We start from the raw sequence: 16,009 nt of genomic DNA, 5'->3' as shown, positions 1-16,009 counted from the left end.
TTACAATTGTAAAACCACCTAAATAAGGAAATAAATGTCTCACATTTCATGATTTCAATTGTTGTACTTTTTCTATTGCTTTTTATTTTGTTAAGAGCCGTAGTAGTGAGCAGTAGACGTATTGGCCTCTTGGCTTGTTTCTACTTAATTAATTGATATCAGTTTCCTTAAAAAAAATCTTCATAAAAATATTGTGAAATTACAGCACTTCCCCTCATGCCGGTGAATGTATATTTACCATTCTCAGCTTGCAAGTAAGATCTCAAAACTGCTATATGGGAAGTCCTTTGGTGAACACATCTTTAGGAGATACATACTCTGTAAATAAGAGAACATTACCCAGTTCTCCTTGATAAAATGCCGATTTATCTTGATGTGCTTTGTTTTATCACGTATTGGGTTATGAGCAATGCTAATGACAGATTTGTTATCTCAATATAATTACATTTACATAGGAGTCTCATACTTATCTTGAGACCATCTAATATAATTTTGATCCACTATAATTCACATACTTCTTGAATCATAGCTTTGAACTCAGCCTATCCACTTGACCTTGCAACTACATTTTGCTGCTTACTCTTTCATGTTACTAAATTTTTACCAAAGAACATGCAGTATCCAGCAGTAGACTTTCTATCAATGATTGACCCTCCATATGTGTAAACTTCCCTAGATAATTTCCCCCTCTTCTGAATAATAGCTCTCTTCCTGGACTAGTTCTTAGGTACCGTAAAATTTTATTTACAGCTTGTAGATGACTCTCTTGTAGGTCTTGCATGAACTTGCTAACAACACTCACTGAGTAGGCTATATCTGGTATGGTGTGATATAGTTTGATGAGCTTGTCCACAAGTCTATGATATTGGGTTCTCTCTACCTATAGGTTCTCCTTATCACTTGTAAATTTGTAATCATGTGATTCTTCTTTATAGGGGCTCCTATGTTTTTACACACCAATTTTCTAGTTTCTTTAAGTAGATCCAAGGCATACTTCCCTTTATAAATGAATTTCCAATGTTTTGAGTAAGCGACCACCATTCCAAGGGTCTATTTCAACTTCCCAAGATCCTTCGTTTCAAATTGAGAAGCCGAATTCTCTTCCAGATTATGCTTTTCACATTCATTATCTTTTGCAATAATCATGCAATCTACATAGACAAATAAGATTGCGAGTTTACCATTCTTAGCATCTTTTATGAAGAGGGTATGATCACCATGCCTCTGTCTATATCCCAAGACAACATGGTCTATATCCCAAACCAACCTCAAGGAGATTGTTGGGGCCGATATAGTTCATTCTTCAATTTTTATACCTTATTTTCAATTCTTTGGGGGAAGATGACGATGGAGAATATGTTGGAAGAAAGTAGGGGTGTAAGTGCGTTCAGTCCGATCCGTCAACCTAATTAAACCGAACCGACCCAAACATTATGGTGGGTTGGATTTGGTTATTTGATCGGTTCATATTTTTTACTGAATCTAATCACTACCGGCTCGAGTATCGAAGTTGAGGATTGAATATCCGATGAATCGAACCAACCCAAGGGTATTAGAATTTTTTTTACTACCATTCAGCCCAAAGAGCTCTGGCCCATTACATAATTTACATTTACTAATTTTGATTTACACCCTAACACATTTACAGATTTGCTTTAACCTGGTAGCCATCATTTAGGTTTGTATTAGAGATATTGGTTTTAGTTTGTTTATGTTGGATTATATGATTATGGATTTTTTTTATATAGATGTTGGATTATATGAAGTTTCTATAATTTGTCACATTTTTAGAATAAATTTCTTCCAATTCAAAATAATACTTTTTCATTCTGAATTCGACCTCCACACCGAACCAATCCAATTGAAATCGGGTTGGTTTGGTTCAGTCCAGAAGCAAAAATCAAGAAATTCAAACCAACCTAAATCGAGCATATTTGATTGGTTTGGACATTTAAACACCCTAAATTCGAACAAATCCAGTCCGATTACACCTCTAGAAGAAAGAGATGAGTGGTTTTTTTTTAATTAATTTCTAAAACCCAAAAAAAACGTTGGTTTTATTTAATGGAAATGGACGGCAGGACCAAAATTGCAAACGACAGATGTGGGATCAAAATTGAGATTATGAAAATGTAGGGACCTCGTTTGCACATTCATGTAAAGTGGGGACCAAGTGTGTAATTAAGCTCAAAATTTATACAAATCCCCTAATTACAATTGTACAATCACATCAGAAAGGAAATAAGTATCTTATAATAGTATTGTGATATTACAATAATAAGCTAAAAATAAATTAAGAATTGATTATATGTATGCCAAACACTTATAACATAAGATAAACTCAAATAACTCTTTTTTTTGACAGAAAAAAAGAGTTATCTTTCAAATAAGGTTTACATGCTTTTAACTTATTTGGCCATATGCTCATTATAGGGATGAAAATGCAAATGGGGCTAGTTATGGCTGTTGGAACAATACTTGATTGCATCATGTCATGCGTCATCCTGTACAAATCAGTATGCTGAACTTCTGCGGACAGACTAGGCCACAAAAAGAATTTAACTTTTTGGGCATTTGAATTTGTGTTCTCATTCTTTCGGAAGTCTAGATTATTTAGCACTTGTTGGTTTCAAATCTATATATTTGAAAACAATCCAGACAGTTCCATAATTATTAATAATTCAAATCATAAAAGTTATAATATAAATTACAGTTGTCTCCCTTCACATAATCAGTAAAAAATTATAATATAAATTACAGTTGTCTCCATTCACATAATTTTCTTAATTGTTTACTAACAAAATCTATCTTTACAAAGTAATACTTCTAATTGAATATAACCTGATAATTTTTACAATATATGGCAAACTAAAAGATGAAGGGCATGAAAAAAAATAGTCTAAAATCAATTTAAACTGAACCTGATTAATGTTTGAAATCAAATCTGAAAATCAATTAATAGGGATAAAAAAAAATTAAATTCATTCAACTTTTTTTATTAATCAATTTTTCAATCTGCATTAAGTTAATCTGTTTATAACACTTTCAGAGTAAAATTGGATAGCAGAAGTTAGTCTAACTGGAGTAGTTTTGTCCCAACTAAATCACTGCATACACCCAGATATTGCCCCTTTTAGTATGAACTTATACGAAGTCTTACTTTTTTTAAGAAAATAATGATTGCAACTTTGCCATAGATGACTGATGCAGATAAATGGCAGGTTGCATTCTGAGATGGGGAAATAAAGATAACATTTCCGGCTTGAGTGAATAAGAATTTGAATTACACTCTGAACATTTTGAGTAGAGATATTTACAAGATCAAACTACACTAAGATCAATTGATCTGTGTTGCAAACAAATTGAACTGTACATCAAGCAGAGAGTGGAAGACCAAGCTGTAAGCAATGCAGCAGCACAAGCACAAGTACGTTATATAAATAACTACATCAAACGATTCTCGGAACTGCATCGACTAATCAGAGTAGCTTTGATATAACATGGCAAGAAGTCCAGAATGCTTTTGTTGCTGCCCTTAGAATAACAGGGTTTTGATATATCCTGTCAAGAATGAAAATTGAAACTATTAGCCGAAAAGAGGAGGGAAAACAATTCTATCTTCTACACAGTTAACTGCATGTTTGTTTTGGTTTTTGTGCAAGACATAAACGTGATTTCAGATATCTCAAGATATCAACAGAGAAGTGTCACATAAGTTTAAACTTTAACGTGGATCGAAGAAGCAAGATTTTGCCATGTTGAATCAATTCCTTAATATTTAGAGAGAAAAGAAGGGGTGTTGCGTATAGCTACTTACCCAATAGCTGTAGCCCCCCATGAAGCAACATTATAAATAACTTTGCTCCCATCCCATGCCTTTCGAAGCTTTCCCTTTTTCTTTTTCAGAGAGAATGTCTTGCTGAGAGCTAATAAAAACATGCCAAAAGCAAGTCAGAAATCACTTCCCATTTTTTTAGCTAACTGGCAATAGATTGTTCAAAGTGGAGCACCACAATTTATCAGGAATGAGAAATGTAGCTAAGGATTTGAGTCTCTTTGCTTTTTACTCAAATATATAGATGACTAATCAGATATCATACAAGGAAACTGTCAGACCCACCTTCCTGGAGTTGATTTGGGGTCAAATCCTGCAAAAAGCAAAGGAATCAGTTAGAGAGGCAAGCAACAATGGAAATTTCAGATAGAACAGACAAATTTATACAATATATTTACTGTTAATGATCATAGTCGACATGCTTATAATCACTTTCTTTACAGACAGAGAAGAGGAGAATAGAAAAACACTATTCAATAGGAATGGTCGTTAGGCTACAGAAGCACGAAAAGAGCTTTTTAAGTTTAAACTAGAAAGCAAAGCACCTATAGAGAACCATATGATGGAAAAGGCCCTCTTCTTTAAAGGGATAACTTTATGAGCATAGGGTTGCAAGGCAAATCTGTATCCATATCACCAGGGACAGCAACATGAAAGCCAAAGAAGAATGGAAAACAACATATGCTCTCTTTGTGTATCTGTTATTTGGAGGTGGTTGTTAATGAAATTTTCATTTTGCAGTTTTCCCTGATATTCAAATATAACCAACCTCAAAGTGGATATCTTTGCAGAGAAAAAAAGAGCATTATGAACTTTATCGTTAAGTGCAAGTTTCCAGTCCGACTTGGCAAACAAGAAAAAAAATACTATTCTAGTAATTTCAGGTGACCCTGTGTGCAAGTGATTGTGATTGAACTTATTTTAATGCAAAGAAATAAGCACTAAACACATAAACCATTGTTTGCCATTGAGCTCCAGCAAAATTATAGCATCATGGTAAAAAAAACACTGCTACAAAGTTAGACAAAAATCAAGTCGATGAGAATTCATCAACTATGATTGCTCTTTACGAATATTAGTTAAAAATTAGTTTTGACAATCTTCAACAATGGTAAGAAGAACCAAGGAAAGGAACAGTTTATAATACCAAATAATCCTGATTCCTCAAATACCATGGAAGTACACATATACGACAACTTTAAAAATGGCTGGGGAAGAACAAATCCCCACAACCTTTCAGAAAACATATAAGACATTTTTCCCTGTCGGGAATTTGCATCTAAACTGAGAAGCCTAAATTTATATTTTCATTTTTATTTTTGAGAACCCCTATTTAGTATGACTGATTCAGGCAAGCATATTTACAAAGTTAAAAATTGTTCAATCAGCTTTTGACAACCATACACGGTGGGCCATGTTGATAGTAGATTAAGAAACCAACACTAGTTTTTTAAATTGTTCTTGCATTTCGTTAAATCATGGTTCATAACATATAGGTTTTTCCTTTTTTTTTTTCAAATCATTGCAACCATTCAGGCTGACTATACCAAAATGAAGCTATCATATACCAATGTATTAAATTCACAGGTACACCCTCCGGTCACCATTATAAGCAAAAGTTAGTTTTGTAGGTTCATTCAATAAATGATGTATGTGACCATTTTAATGACTACATACATCATTTATTGAATGAATCTAAAATACTAACTTTTGCTTATAATAGTGACCGGAGGGTGTATGGCAGAGCCTCTGGCATAACAAGAGAATATATAGGTAAGGGGTAACACACCTTGGTTTGCTTAAGGGACAATAAATATGCAGCCATGAAGCAAGCAATTCCCTCCACTATATCTTCTTGTCTAACAAGAACAAAATCTTCTTGGTCTAACTCAGAACCTTCCCAAAGATCATTTTCACTGACCAAATCCCAAGAGTTACCTTCTTCTGCAACAACCCAAGCATTTTCCTTTCGTTAGCATTCCGAAATCCAAACAACAAAGAGAAACATTGACACGCCAAGCACCACGTTCAACACATGAATAATTCAGACAAATAACATACCAGCTGCGTTCAGCAAAACCGATGCTTGAGCACACTCTAACTTCTGAAGAAAGTCAGGGCACTCAACTCTAGATTTGAGCAGGTCACACAACTGCAGCAGGGCAAATAAAATGTCACATTATGAACAATAATCACAAACAATTAAGCAAGACTCTCACACATATCATGCAGTGACCAACAGAACAACAACATCATCATCTACTTATATGATTATATCACAGCAATAATAAACACTTGTATCAGCAATTCAGCGCAATTGTCTGTCTCCATTAAAAATTGATAGTATTGTTGTTAATCGCGGATCACAGACTATAGCAGCAAGCCAAAAATCCGCTATTTCCAGGCTCTTAAAGCAGAAAATAGCGGGAAAAAGCGGCAAATAGGGGCAAATAGCGGCAAGCCAAAAAAGCGCTACGATATAGCGCCGCTATAACCACTATTTGGCAACACTGATTGATACTTGGATCAGCTTCTTTTGAGTTCTTTAAAGGAAAAAAAAATGCTTAAATGGCAGTGGGCCAGTGGCTAATATATACATACTTATATCAAAGCACTCATATATACTTGTATTAGTGCAATTGTCTGTCTCCATTATAAATTGATACTTGGACCAGCTTGCTTCTTTTCAGTTTTTTAAAGGAAAAGCAAATGCTAAAATGGCAGTGGCTAAGGTTTCAAAAACACTAACTAGTCACAAAAGCTAAATGCTTTCAGTTACTAATACATTCAACACAGTAATTTTCAATCATCAATTCCTATTTCTCTAAATTTTCCCACAGTAATAAATGTGTCAACACAATGAAACAGATACACTAGCTCGTTTGACAAAAAAAAATGCATCCAGAATCAAAATTCTCCTCTGCAATCAGAAGAAAAACCCCAAAATCCTCTTAAAAAATTGCAAGCTTCATTCACTTGATTCAGCACAAAACACCCAAAACACTCAACATAACCAAAATTCAAAATCAAAATTCAGTTGTATTGCTACAATTGGGGAAAACAAAAAAGCAGAAAGAGTAACCTAACCTGATCGGTTTCTGGATCAGGTCTCGTAGAAGGGGTGGAATCATCGGAGGAACCCGAAACGTCGTCGTTGTCATCATCGGAAGCGTTGTTGATGAGCTCAAGGGCTCTCTGGCACTGTTCCAGCACAGCCTGAAGGGTCTTCCTCTTCACCCGAACCGGGTCCACCGGATCGGATACTCCAACAACAACAGCATCCATTCCGGGTCGGAGAGAATCGGATCCCGCCGGCGAAATTCGCTTCTCGATGGTTTCGGATTTCGAAACCCTAGAATGGTACAACACAAGAAAAAGGGGAAAATAAAAGGTTGTTTTGTTTTTATTTTATCTTTTTGTTTTTGGGTTTAGAGAGAGAGAGAGAGAGAGAGAAGAAACGTGGGTTTTGGTTTTTACGTTGTTTTGTTTAATTTTGATTTGTAATATGTTGTTGTTGTTGTTTGTCGTGTTGGGAAGTGGTGGTGGTGGTGGGGAAGGAAGAAAAAGGAATAAAACGAAGGTGGCAGAGGGTGGCGCAGCCCTTACGATGATCCAACCTTGCAAATTGCAAAGGGAAAGCGATGGCTTGAGTGTATTGTATCTCTTTTGATTATTTATTGTTTTTGAGTTTAATGGATATGCACGGTAAATGTAAAACTGTTTTACACTGACTCATAATCAATCACAGCATATTTAATAGTTTTTATTTTTATTTAATATTATAAATATGGATTTTCTGATGTGTTGTAATTCAATTAGATAAGTGTGTGAACAAACCTGGTTTGTCAGATGTTCATAAAAACCAAACAAGCAATAATGCACAATTGTTTAATATCGGAAGAAACTAGTCAAGGTTGAAGAGTAAATTAGGTTTTTCTTCATGGGGATGAAGTATGTTTTACTCTTTAGATATAACAATAAATTTGGAGGGTTGTGATTGAAAAGAAATAATAGGTGTAAGTTATAGTATTTTTTTTAAATTAAACTGCAAATATATTAAAGGCCAACCAGCAAAGAAGTCATTACATCAAAGTTCACTAAAGGAACAACATCAATTAGAATCTCTTCCACCCAAACCATATTGACATAGGTGTCCGTATTCCTAGCCAAAAACTCCGCAAAGATATTACCCGTGTGACGAACAAAAGAAGCAGACACAAAATCAAAAGCAGAAACTAACAAACGACAATCCCTAATAATGGAACTCAAATAAGATCTCTCATCCTCCTGCGTCTTCCATGACTTAAACAGTTGCAAACAATCAGTCTCTAAACAAATACGATGAAAGCCCAAATCAATAGCCAACTGAATCGACCACCTCATACCATAGCCTCTGCAAGGAGTGGTGAGCTAATGGAAACTGGAAAAGAGCAAGTTGTTGCCATTACTTCGCCCTCACTATTCTACCATACCCAGGCTTGTTGTGCCACCATCACGAAAAGACGCATTAAAATTGCATTTTATTGTACCAGGAGCTGGTCGACGCCACTTCCATGGTCACCGTCGTTGGGCATTGTGTTATACATATAGTATAGATATGTCAATCTTCCATGAGTGTTTTGCCCCGATAACATAACTTTAATAGGAAAGTCATTACAGTCTACATTACAGCCACCCACGCTACAAAAGTTTTCTTCCTAAAGATATCATATGTTTCCAATCCAATGTTCCATAAATCTTGTAATTCACTAATTAACAGCTCTAGAAACACATCAGTCAATTGATTCGGGTTGTCTGTGCCCTGAACTAGACAAGTCAGAACCATTTCTGGTCTAATCATGTAAGTTTCAGGTGGAAGGTTGTATGGTGTAACAATGGCAGACCAACACACATATGGTTTTGTATTCCCTTTAAAAAAAGATGTAAAACCATCGAGCATAATCATAGTTTGATATCTCATTGCTTTATAGCACTGATGGTTCGTCGTTTTAATCCTTAATATACATGTCATTCTTACGTTGTGATCACTACAATCACTTTTGGTTTCAACATTTTGTTGTCATGCTACTTGAGAAATACTTTAGATTTTGGTATATATGTTGCTTACTTTGTTTATTTTGAATTTGTTGCATGCCACTGAAAAAATATGGTATTCTAGTTGGAATTCGTTATAAAAAAGACATACCAAAATTATTTTTTGGAAAGCTAGTAGATTTTTTGGATATAATAAGGTTCCATGAGAAAAACTTTCTCATAAAATAGTGAAAAGAAAAACACCCCATCCAAATATAATGTTACCAAAATTAAAGCAAAAACTGCCCATGACATAAAGACTCTCAAACAACATAATCAACCCAAATACACCAATATAAAATAAAATTTCATTAACAAGTATATAAATATACGGTTATAAACATAAATTCTTTATATAAAAAGATTTTTCAAAGTTGTATTTAAAACAGTCAAACCAAACAAATTTTCACTATTTTATTTTTGTATATAAAATTAGAAAATATAAATTTATAACAAACATGTTTGATAGATATTTCGCGATTTCAAAATGTATCAAAACCTTGGGTAGCAAAAAAGTGTGGAATATTGTATTTCCAGGCTTGGATTTCATATTCAAATAAACCTCGTAATCGTAAGAAAATATATTTTTTAACTACGGGTCTAGAAAACGAAAAAATTGGAAAGGATCTCCCCCTTTTAAAATCGGGTTGTGAATTGCTTGGAAGTAGGATACTCAAATTTGTGAGTCCAAGAGTTTTATAAAACTCGGAAAAATTGTGAATGAAAGATCATGTTGAATTGGATTGGGTTCATGAATAAAATAAATAACGAGAACTCTTGATTTAAAAAATGAAAACATGAAATGATTTCTCAAAGCAAACAATCCCTAAAATATTTAACAAAATATCCTCCTAAATCTATATTCCCAAATATTGATCATATTTTCCTTTCATTGGGACATTTATATGTTCAAGATTGATATGAATTATTTCAAATTTTAAATTAAAGTTTTATGGTTACTAACACTGAAAAACTTCATTTTGCAGCGGTTCAATTTATGGAGGTTTTGACCAATCGCTGGAATAACTGTAGAAGTTGTTAGAAACCGTCGCAAAATGAAAACTAATTTTTTATTGTTTAGCAACTATTAGCAGTCTGAAACACTAGATATGCTGCCATAAAATCCATTTGTAATGGTCATACTTAACTTTTACCGGTGATTGCAAACCCCCAACAAATTGTAAAATATTTAATAGAAGCATAGAAAAATAAAGAACAATTAAACTGATTAATAATAAAAAAATATGTACCTATCATTTCCATATGTATGAATAAACGAAGACCACACAAGACAAATCTACAAGCTCCATTGCAAAGTTGTTCAACAATAGAAGCACATACACTACATTCAAGAAAAAGAAAACAAAAGTAAAAAAATACACACATATGTGTAAGATTCATAAAGAGTGGAGTTACCCCTTGGTACACATATAGTGGGATTTGAAGGATCTCCATGAAAGAAAGAGGTTACCTCATGCCTAATTGATCCCTCAAAATCGTCTTCTAGCTCAACAATAGGAATAGGAACAGGTGTAAAGGTGTGAAGTCAATCTTCAATAGGTTCATCACTATAATTGAGTGGTGAACAAAAAATCTGCACCATTTTAACTACACTTTATTGCTTCTACATCAAAATGAATTTTGAAATTTGATTTTACAGAAACAATTGTAAACACACTTTCACATAATGAACTATGCTAATTGTTCAAAATTTAAGGGAACTGTTCTGCATTGCTGTAAAAATTATCTGACAGTTGTAGTCTTACTCTGTGGAACACCTTACAATAGTAAATTGCAATTTGCTGCAAAGGTGGGGTGTCAGTATATGGGTCACGATCCAACCAAAGGAGTAGCATCATTTCAAGTTAGTGTTGGTAAAGATTGAACGACAAAAAAATTGTATAAGTCTAAAAAACATTACTTTGAAAGCACCATGATGAGGTTATACTCGTGGTCGTGGGCCAAAAAATCGTAGTCTTAACTTGTGTGGGCTTTCAAAGTGAAGTGTTTTAGGGACTTAACAATTTCATTTGTTGTTCAAATTCTGTCACACAAACATGATGTTATTGCATCGGTTGGATTTGTGCCTATGAATTGAGCAACCTAGCTTTTGCAGCAAATATTAATTTGGTATTTTTAAGGGGTGAATACTAGGATACCTCAACGTTTACTCAGGTATGATACAGAAATAAGTTAGGGTATGACGTGGACCAATTAGAAAGGTGCAGGTGGCAAGGAATTTATTTTAAGTTATTTCATTTTTTAATAACCGAAAAAGGGAAAAAGAAATTAAGTTAACCTTAGTTAACCGAAGTTAACCCAAGGTGGCAGGTAGTCAGAGTTGAATGACTACTCCACTTTTCACCTTCCCAAAATTTTCAAAGTTATCTTTCCTGAGAAGCTTTATCTTCCCGGAGAAGCTTTACTATTCCCAAACAAAGCCTAAAAGAACTAGAACAATTCAGCAATTCTAGTTCTTTAAATGTAGTTAAACAACAACAGTTCAGAAAATTAGTACATAAAATAGTTAAACAGAATAGCTTTAAAGAACTAGTACATAAAATAGTCAACAACAACAGTTCAGCAAATTAATGCCCCAAGCAGGAAAGCCACCAGCACCATAAGCATAAATTAGGAGAGCACCGGAGACAAGAAACTTTGAACCCTATAAACAGATGCAATAAATACAGAGATGAACAATCTATGAGATAATGTAGTTGAGAAATATTAGCTAATTTAGAAACCAAGTTGCCCAAACTTTAATTCAAACTGTTTAGGCACAAACTTTAAATACATACCAAATAAATTCTAAGGTTTAAGCAAGTCAAGAAAGCAAGTTGCCCAACTGTTTCGCAAATCATACAACTCTTGGACTGTTAATTCCGTTGGATCATTGAATACCTACAATTTGTACAATAGGTTAAAATACCAATTTTGTGACATTTTGATGAAGAACTCAAACAATGAGACAAATAGGGAGACAAACATTTGTAATACCTCCATCCAAGACTTAGTAATACTAGCAGAGACAATGTCAAGCATATTCTTCATCACATAATATCCACAGTCATTCCCATTAGGTTGCAACCTTGCCTACAAATGAATCGATTTTTATACACTGAATATATATCAAAACAGTACATATTACAGCTAGTGTCAAGTAGTATAAACAGCAAAAGCAAGACGCAACCATAATCTACACTACACTTACTTTTGGATGAAGCCATTGAGACTTTTTTTATTACCCTCGGCCAATTGATAAACCTCCATAGCTCTATATCAAAAAAATTAAAAACAATCATCAAAGTAAGTTATACATTTTAGTGTAAAAGGACATAATAATATATAACAAAAGCGACATAAAATATACACTTACTTTGTAACAATATCCTTCATCTTAGTGCAACCTCTAACCATTCTCTTTTTATCTTCACTAGACGAATGATTAGGTCCACTAGATGAAAGAGGGATGTTGGTTGAATCAGCCATTTATCTGTTTACAGAAAACAAAAAGATTTCAGAATCAATGCACAAATAAATGGAATAATATAAGTATCATTAGCATATAAACGAATGACATATAAAGTAATTAATCAAATAGATATAACATGTAGCATACATGGGTACTAAATTTACTAACTTATTCCAACAAAAAATAAAAACTCACTAGCTCTTCCATGGGTACTAATTAATCAATGACTTTAGTACATATTGCATTGAAGAATAAGCACAACCTAGTTATAGTTTTCCTAACTTTAATAGGCAATATTCCACGAATAGCCACTGGTAGTAGTTGTTGCATCAGAACATGAAAGTCATGAGATTTTAAGCCAATTAACTTGAGATCTTTCATTGAAACAAGTCTCTTGATATTTGATGAGTAACCTTGCGGTACTTTGATACCTTGTAAACACTCACAAAAACTTTTTTTCTCTTTCTTAGACAAAGTGTGACATGTTGGAGGCAAATATGTCTTGTTACCTATCTGTTGTGGAGTTAACTGTTGTCGTATACCCATTTCAGCCAAATCTAAACGAGCACTTAACCCATCTTTTGTCTTGCCATTAATGTGAAGAAGTGTGCCAATCAGACTATCACAAACATTTTTCTCTACATGCATCAAATCAATACAATGTCTTACATCAAGACTTGACCAATATGGAAGATCAAAGAACACCGACCTCTTTTTCCATATTTTTTTTTTTCAATAGGCTTCTTTTGTTTCTTTCCAAAGATAACCTTCACATGTTGTTGTCGTTGATAAACTTCCTCTCCAATCAAGGGTTTTGGAGCAACACCATACTCTGATTTTCCGTTGAAAGCTTTCTTCTTTTTACGATATGGATGATGACGGTCTAAAAATTTCCGATGCCCAAGATAAACGGTCTTCCTTCCATGATTAAGCTGATGGTAACTTGTATCTTTCTCACATATAGGACACGCTTTATGCCCTTTAACGTTGTAACCAGACAAATTACCGTATGTCGGAAAGTCGTTGATGGTGCAAAACAACATGGCACGCATATTGAAATGTTCACCAGAATACGCATCAAGAACATCAACTCCTTGCTCCCACAACAATCTTAAATCATCAATCAACGGACTTAGATAAACATCTATGTCGTTTCCTGGTTGTTTTGGGCCCGGAATCATCATAGATAACATCATATATTTACGCTTCATGCACAACAAAGGAGATAGGTTGTAAATAATCAAGAGAACAGGCCATGAACTATGGTTACAACTTAGATTACCATACAGATTCATTCCATCGGTAGCAAGTCCAAGTCTAAGGTTTCTCGACTCTTTGCCAAAATTTTGAAACTTCAAATCAATTTTGTTCCATTGCAAAGAATCAGCTACATGGCGAATTTTTCCATCTTCATTTCTCTCTTCTGCATGCCATCTAAGGTTCTTTGCGTCATTTGCATTAGAGAACAATCTCTTGAACCTTAAAATTATTGGAAAGTACCATAACACTTTTGCAGGAGGGCCCTTTGTGCTCACATCATCACTGGAATCACCATCTTTCTTTTTGTAGCGTGACGCCTTGCACTTCGGACAATGATCATATTTTTCAAACTCTTTTCTGTATAAGATGCAATCATTAGGGCATGCATGTATTTTTTCATACTCCATGCCCATCGGACACAATACTTTCTTGGCTTCATAATGACGATTCGGCATTGTGTTACCTTCTGGAAGCATTTCTTTCAACAATCCAAGCAAATCAGTGAAACTTTTATCACTCCATCCATTTTTCGCCTTCAAATTAAACAATCTTAACACAATTGACAACCGTGTAAAGTTTGTGCATCCCGGGTACAAAGGTTCTTCCTTGTCTTTACATAAAGTATCATACACATGCGCTCTCTTAAATGATTCTTCTCCAATATCATGTATCATGTCTTCTAGCCGATCATCCATATCTACACATACTTTCTCTCTTTGTGGTACACTTGGCGTTACTACTTCACCATGCCATATCCCTTGTGTATAATTTTGACAAATCCCTGTCCAAGCTAGATGACCCCTTATTTCATCCTTAGTAAGTTTTGGGTCCCGGTTCCCACAAGAAACACAAGGACATGGAAAAAGTCCCTTATTGTTTGGAAGATTCTTTTCAGCAAATTCTAGAAATTCAACCACTCCATTATCAAACTCATCACTTAATCGATTAGCTCTCATCCAACTACGATCCATAACTACGTTATGAAAATTAACACATACTAAATTAAAGAATTGTGACCCTAGAACCAAACTCATCACCATTTTTCAAATGATAAGCTAAAGACAACCTAAAAATTAATTGAAGAAAATCGAACATGAACAAGCATTCAAATTAAATAAGCCAAAAACGAATCACGAATTCAGAGCCAATTTTAGAAAATAGTTTTAAAGTGAAAACAAACTTACAGCAAGATGGAAGAGTTTTGCAATGGCCGGAAGAGTTTGCCGGAGCTAGAGTGGCTGGAAGAGTTCGCTGAATTCGTGAAGATGAAGGTGTAAATCTGAGACGTCTGATAAATAACAAAAACATGGAAAGGCAATAAATAAATGGACAGATTAGCATTTTTGAAATGAATGATGGAACATGAAAGTGGTAACCAAGTAAACTCACCAATAGAAAAGTCAACTAGGCCAGCAGCAACCGCTAGAGCTGAACCACTTGAAGAACCTCCAGGAATGCAAGACGACAACAGAGGATTGGTTGGTGTCCCATAATGCTTGTTCTCACCAGAAGTCCTGTCATGCCACCCACAATAAGTGAAATTAAATCACTTCTGAATCAGCAATCTAATTGATTCTTATGTAGAAAGCATCATAATCATTTCTAAGAATCACTTTAAGAAGATGCTTGAATGAAGAGGCAAGGTTCATGAAAATGAGAAGAAAATGTTAGCACAAGAGCCAACTAATATCTGGAAAACTAACACAGTGACACAATAACCCAACAAAGAAACAAAGATAGAACCTAGCAATTAAACAACACACTATAATTGCATAATCTACTGCCCACCGCTATCAGATAAGAAAATGACCCAACACTAGTCAGCAAGGCTTAAACAAACCTGTGTCATGTTTGTGGCAAAAACCATAGCAACATTGTGTGCTTTACATGTTATATAAAATAGCAAGTACCAATCAGTTTCTTGTACAGGGGCACAAGTACCAATCAGTTTCTTTTGTCAATTATCACTATCACATAAATATCATCTTATGCAGTTATGGCTTATCACTAACATCACTTCGCAGATGGATAGCAAAAGTTGGAACTACTTGGATTTAATGTAAATAAGATCGCCAGATTAAATAGCAGCTACCATTAGACATTTGCTTCCAACGATGCAACATAGCTACATGGGTACCCTCACCATGGGATATATGGGCTATACAACTTACATCATAATTGAGATTGTCATATCAGGAATGTTACAGGCTAAGACAATCTAGAGACACGCAGCATTCACACCAAATTTTAGAGATAAGTGAATACTGAAAACCGCAATCAAGCTAAGAAACACCAAACTACTATTTTCCCGTTTTATTGGGAAGCCACTTAAAACCTCAAATTTTCTGAGATACACACACACACATACA

The 16,009-nt window shown here is 34.5% G+C and overlaps 1 protein-coding gene and 1 pseudogene across 1 annotated transcript; both read right to left on the bottom strand.

The window, feature by feature from the left end:
* Positions 1-3,243: 3,243 nt before the first annotated feature.
* Positions 3,244-7,373, bottom strand: LOC130734156 (uncharacterized). The gene is made up of 6 exons (XM_057586484.1): positions 6,923-7,373; positions 5,897-5,987; positions 5,625-5,779; positions 4,121-4,148; positions 3,818-3,926; positions 3,244-3,561 (listed from the first exon to the last, which is right to left on the bottom strand). The coding sequence occupies exons 1-6, from the start codon at positions 7,118-7,120 to the stop codon at positions 3,480-3,482; spliced, it is 663 nt and encodes a 220-aa protein (XP_057442467.1). The 5' UTR covers positions 7,121-7,373; the 3' UTR covers positions 3,244-3,479.
* Positions 7,374-14,190: 6,817 nt separating this feature from the next.
* LOC130731710 (uncharacterized) lies at positions 14,191-14,611 on the bottom strand (annotated as a pseudogene).
* Between the last annotated feature and the right edge of the window lie 1,398 nt (positions 14,612-16,009).

Source organism: Lotus japonicus, chromosome 1 (genome assembly GCF_012489685.1).
Source record: "Lotus japonicus ecotype B-129 chromosome 1, LjGifu_v1.2".
Taxonomy (NCBI): domain Eukaryota; kingdom Viridiplantae; phylum Streptophyta; class Magnoliopsida; order Fabales; family Fabaceae; genus Lotus; species Lotus japonicus.
Note: the sequence above shows the minus strand (reverse complement) of the source record. Positions and strands in the feature narration are given on the sequence as shown.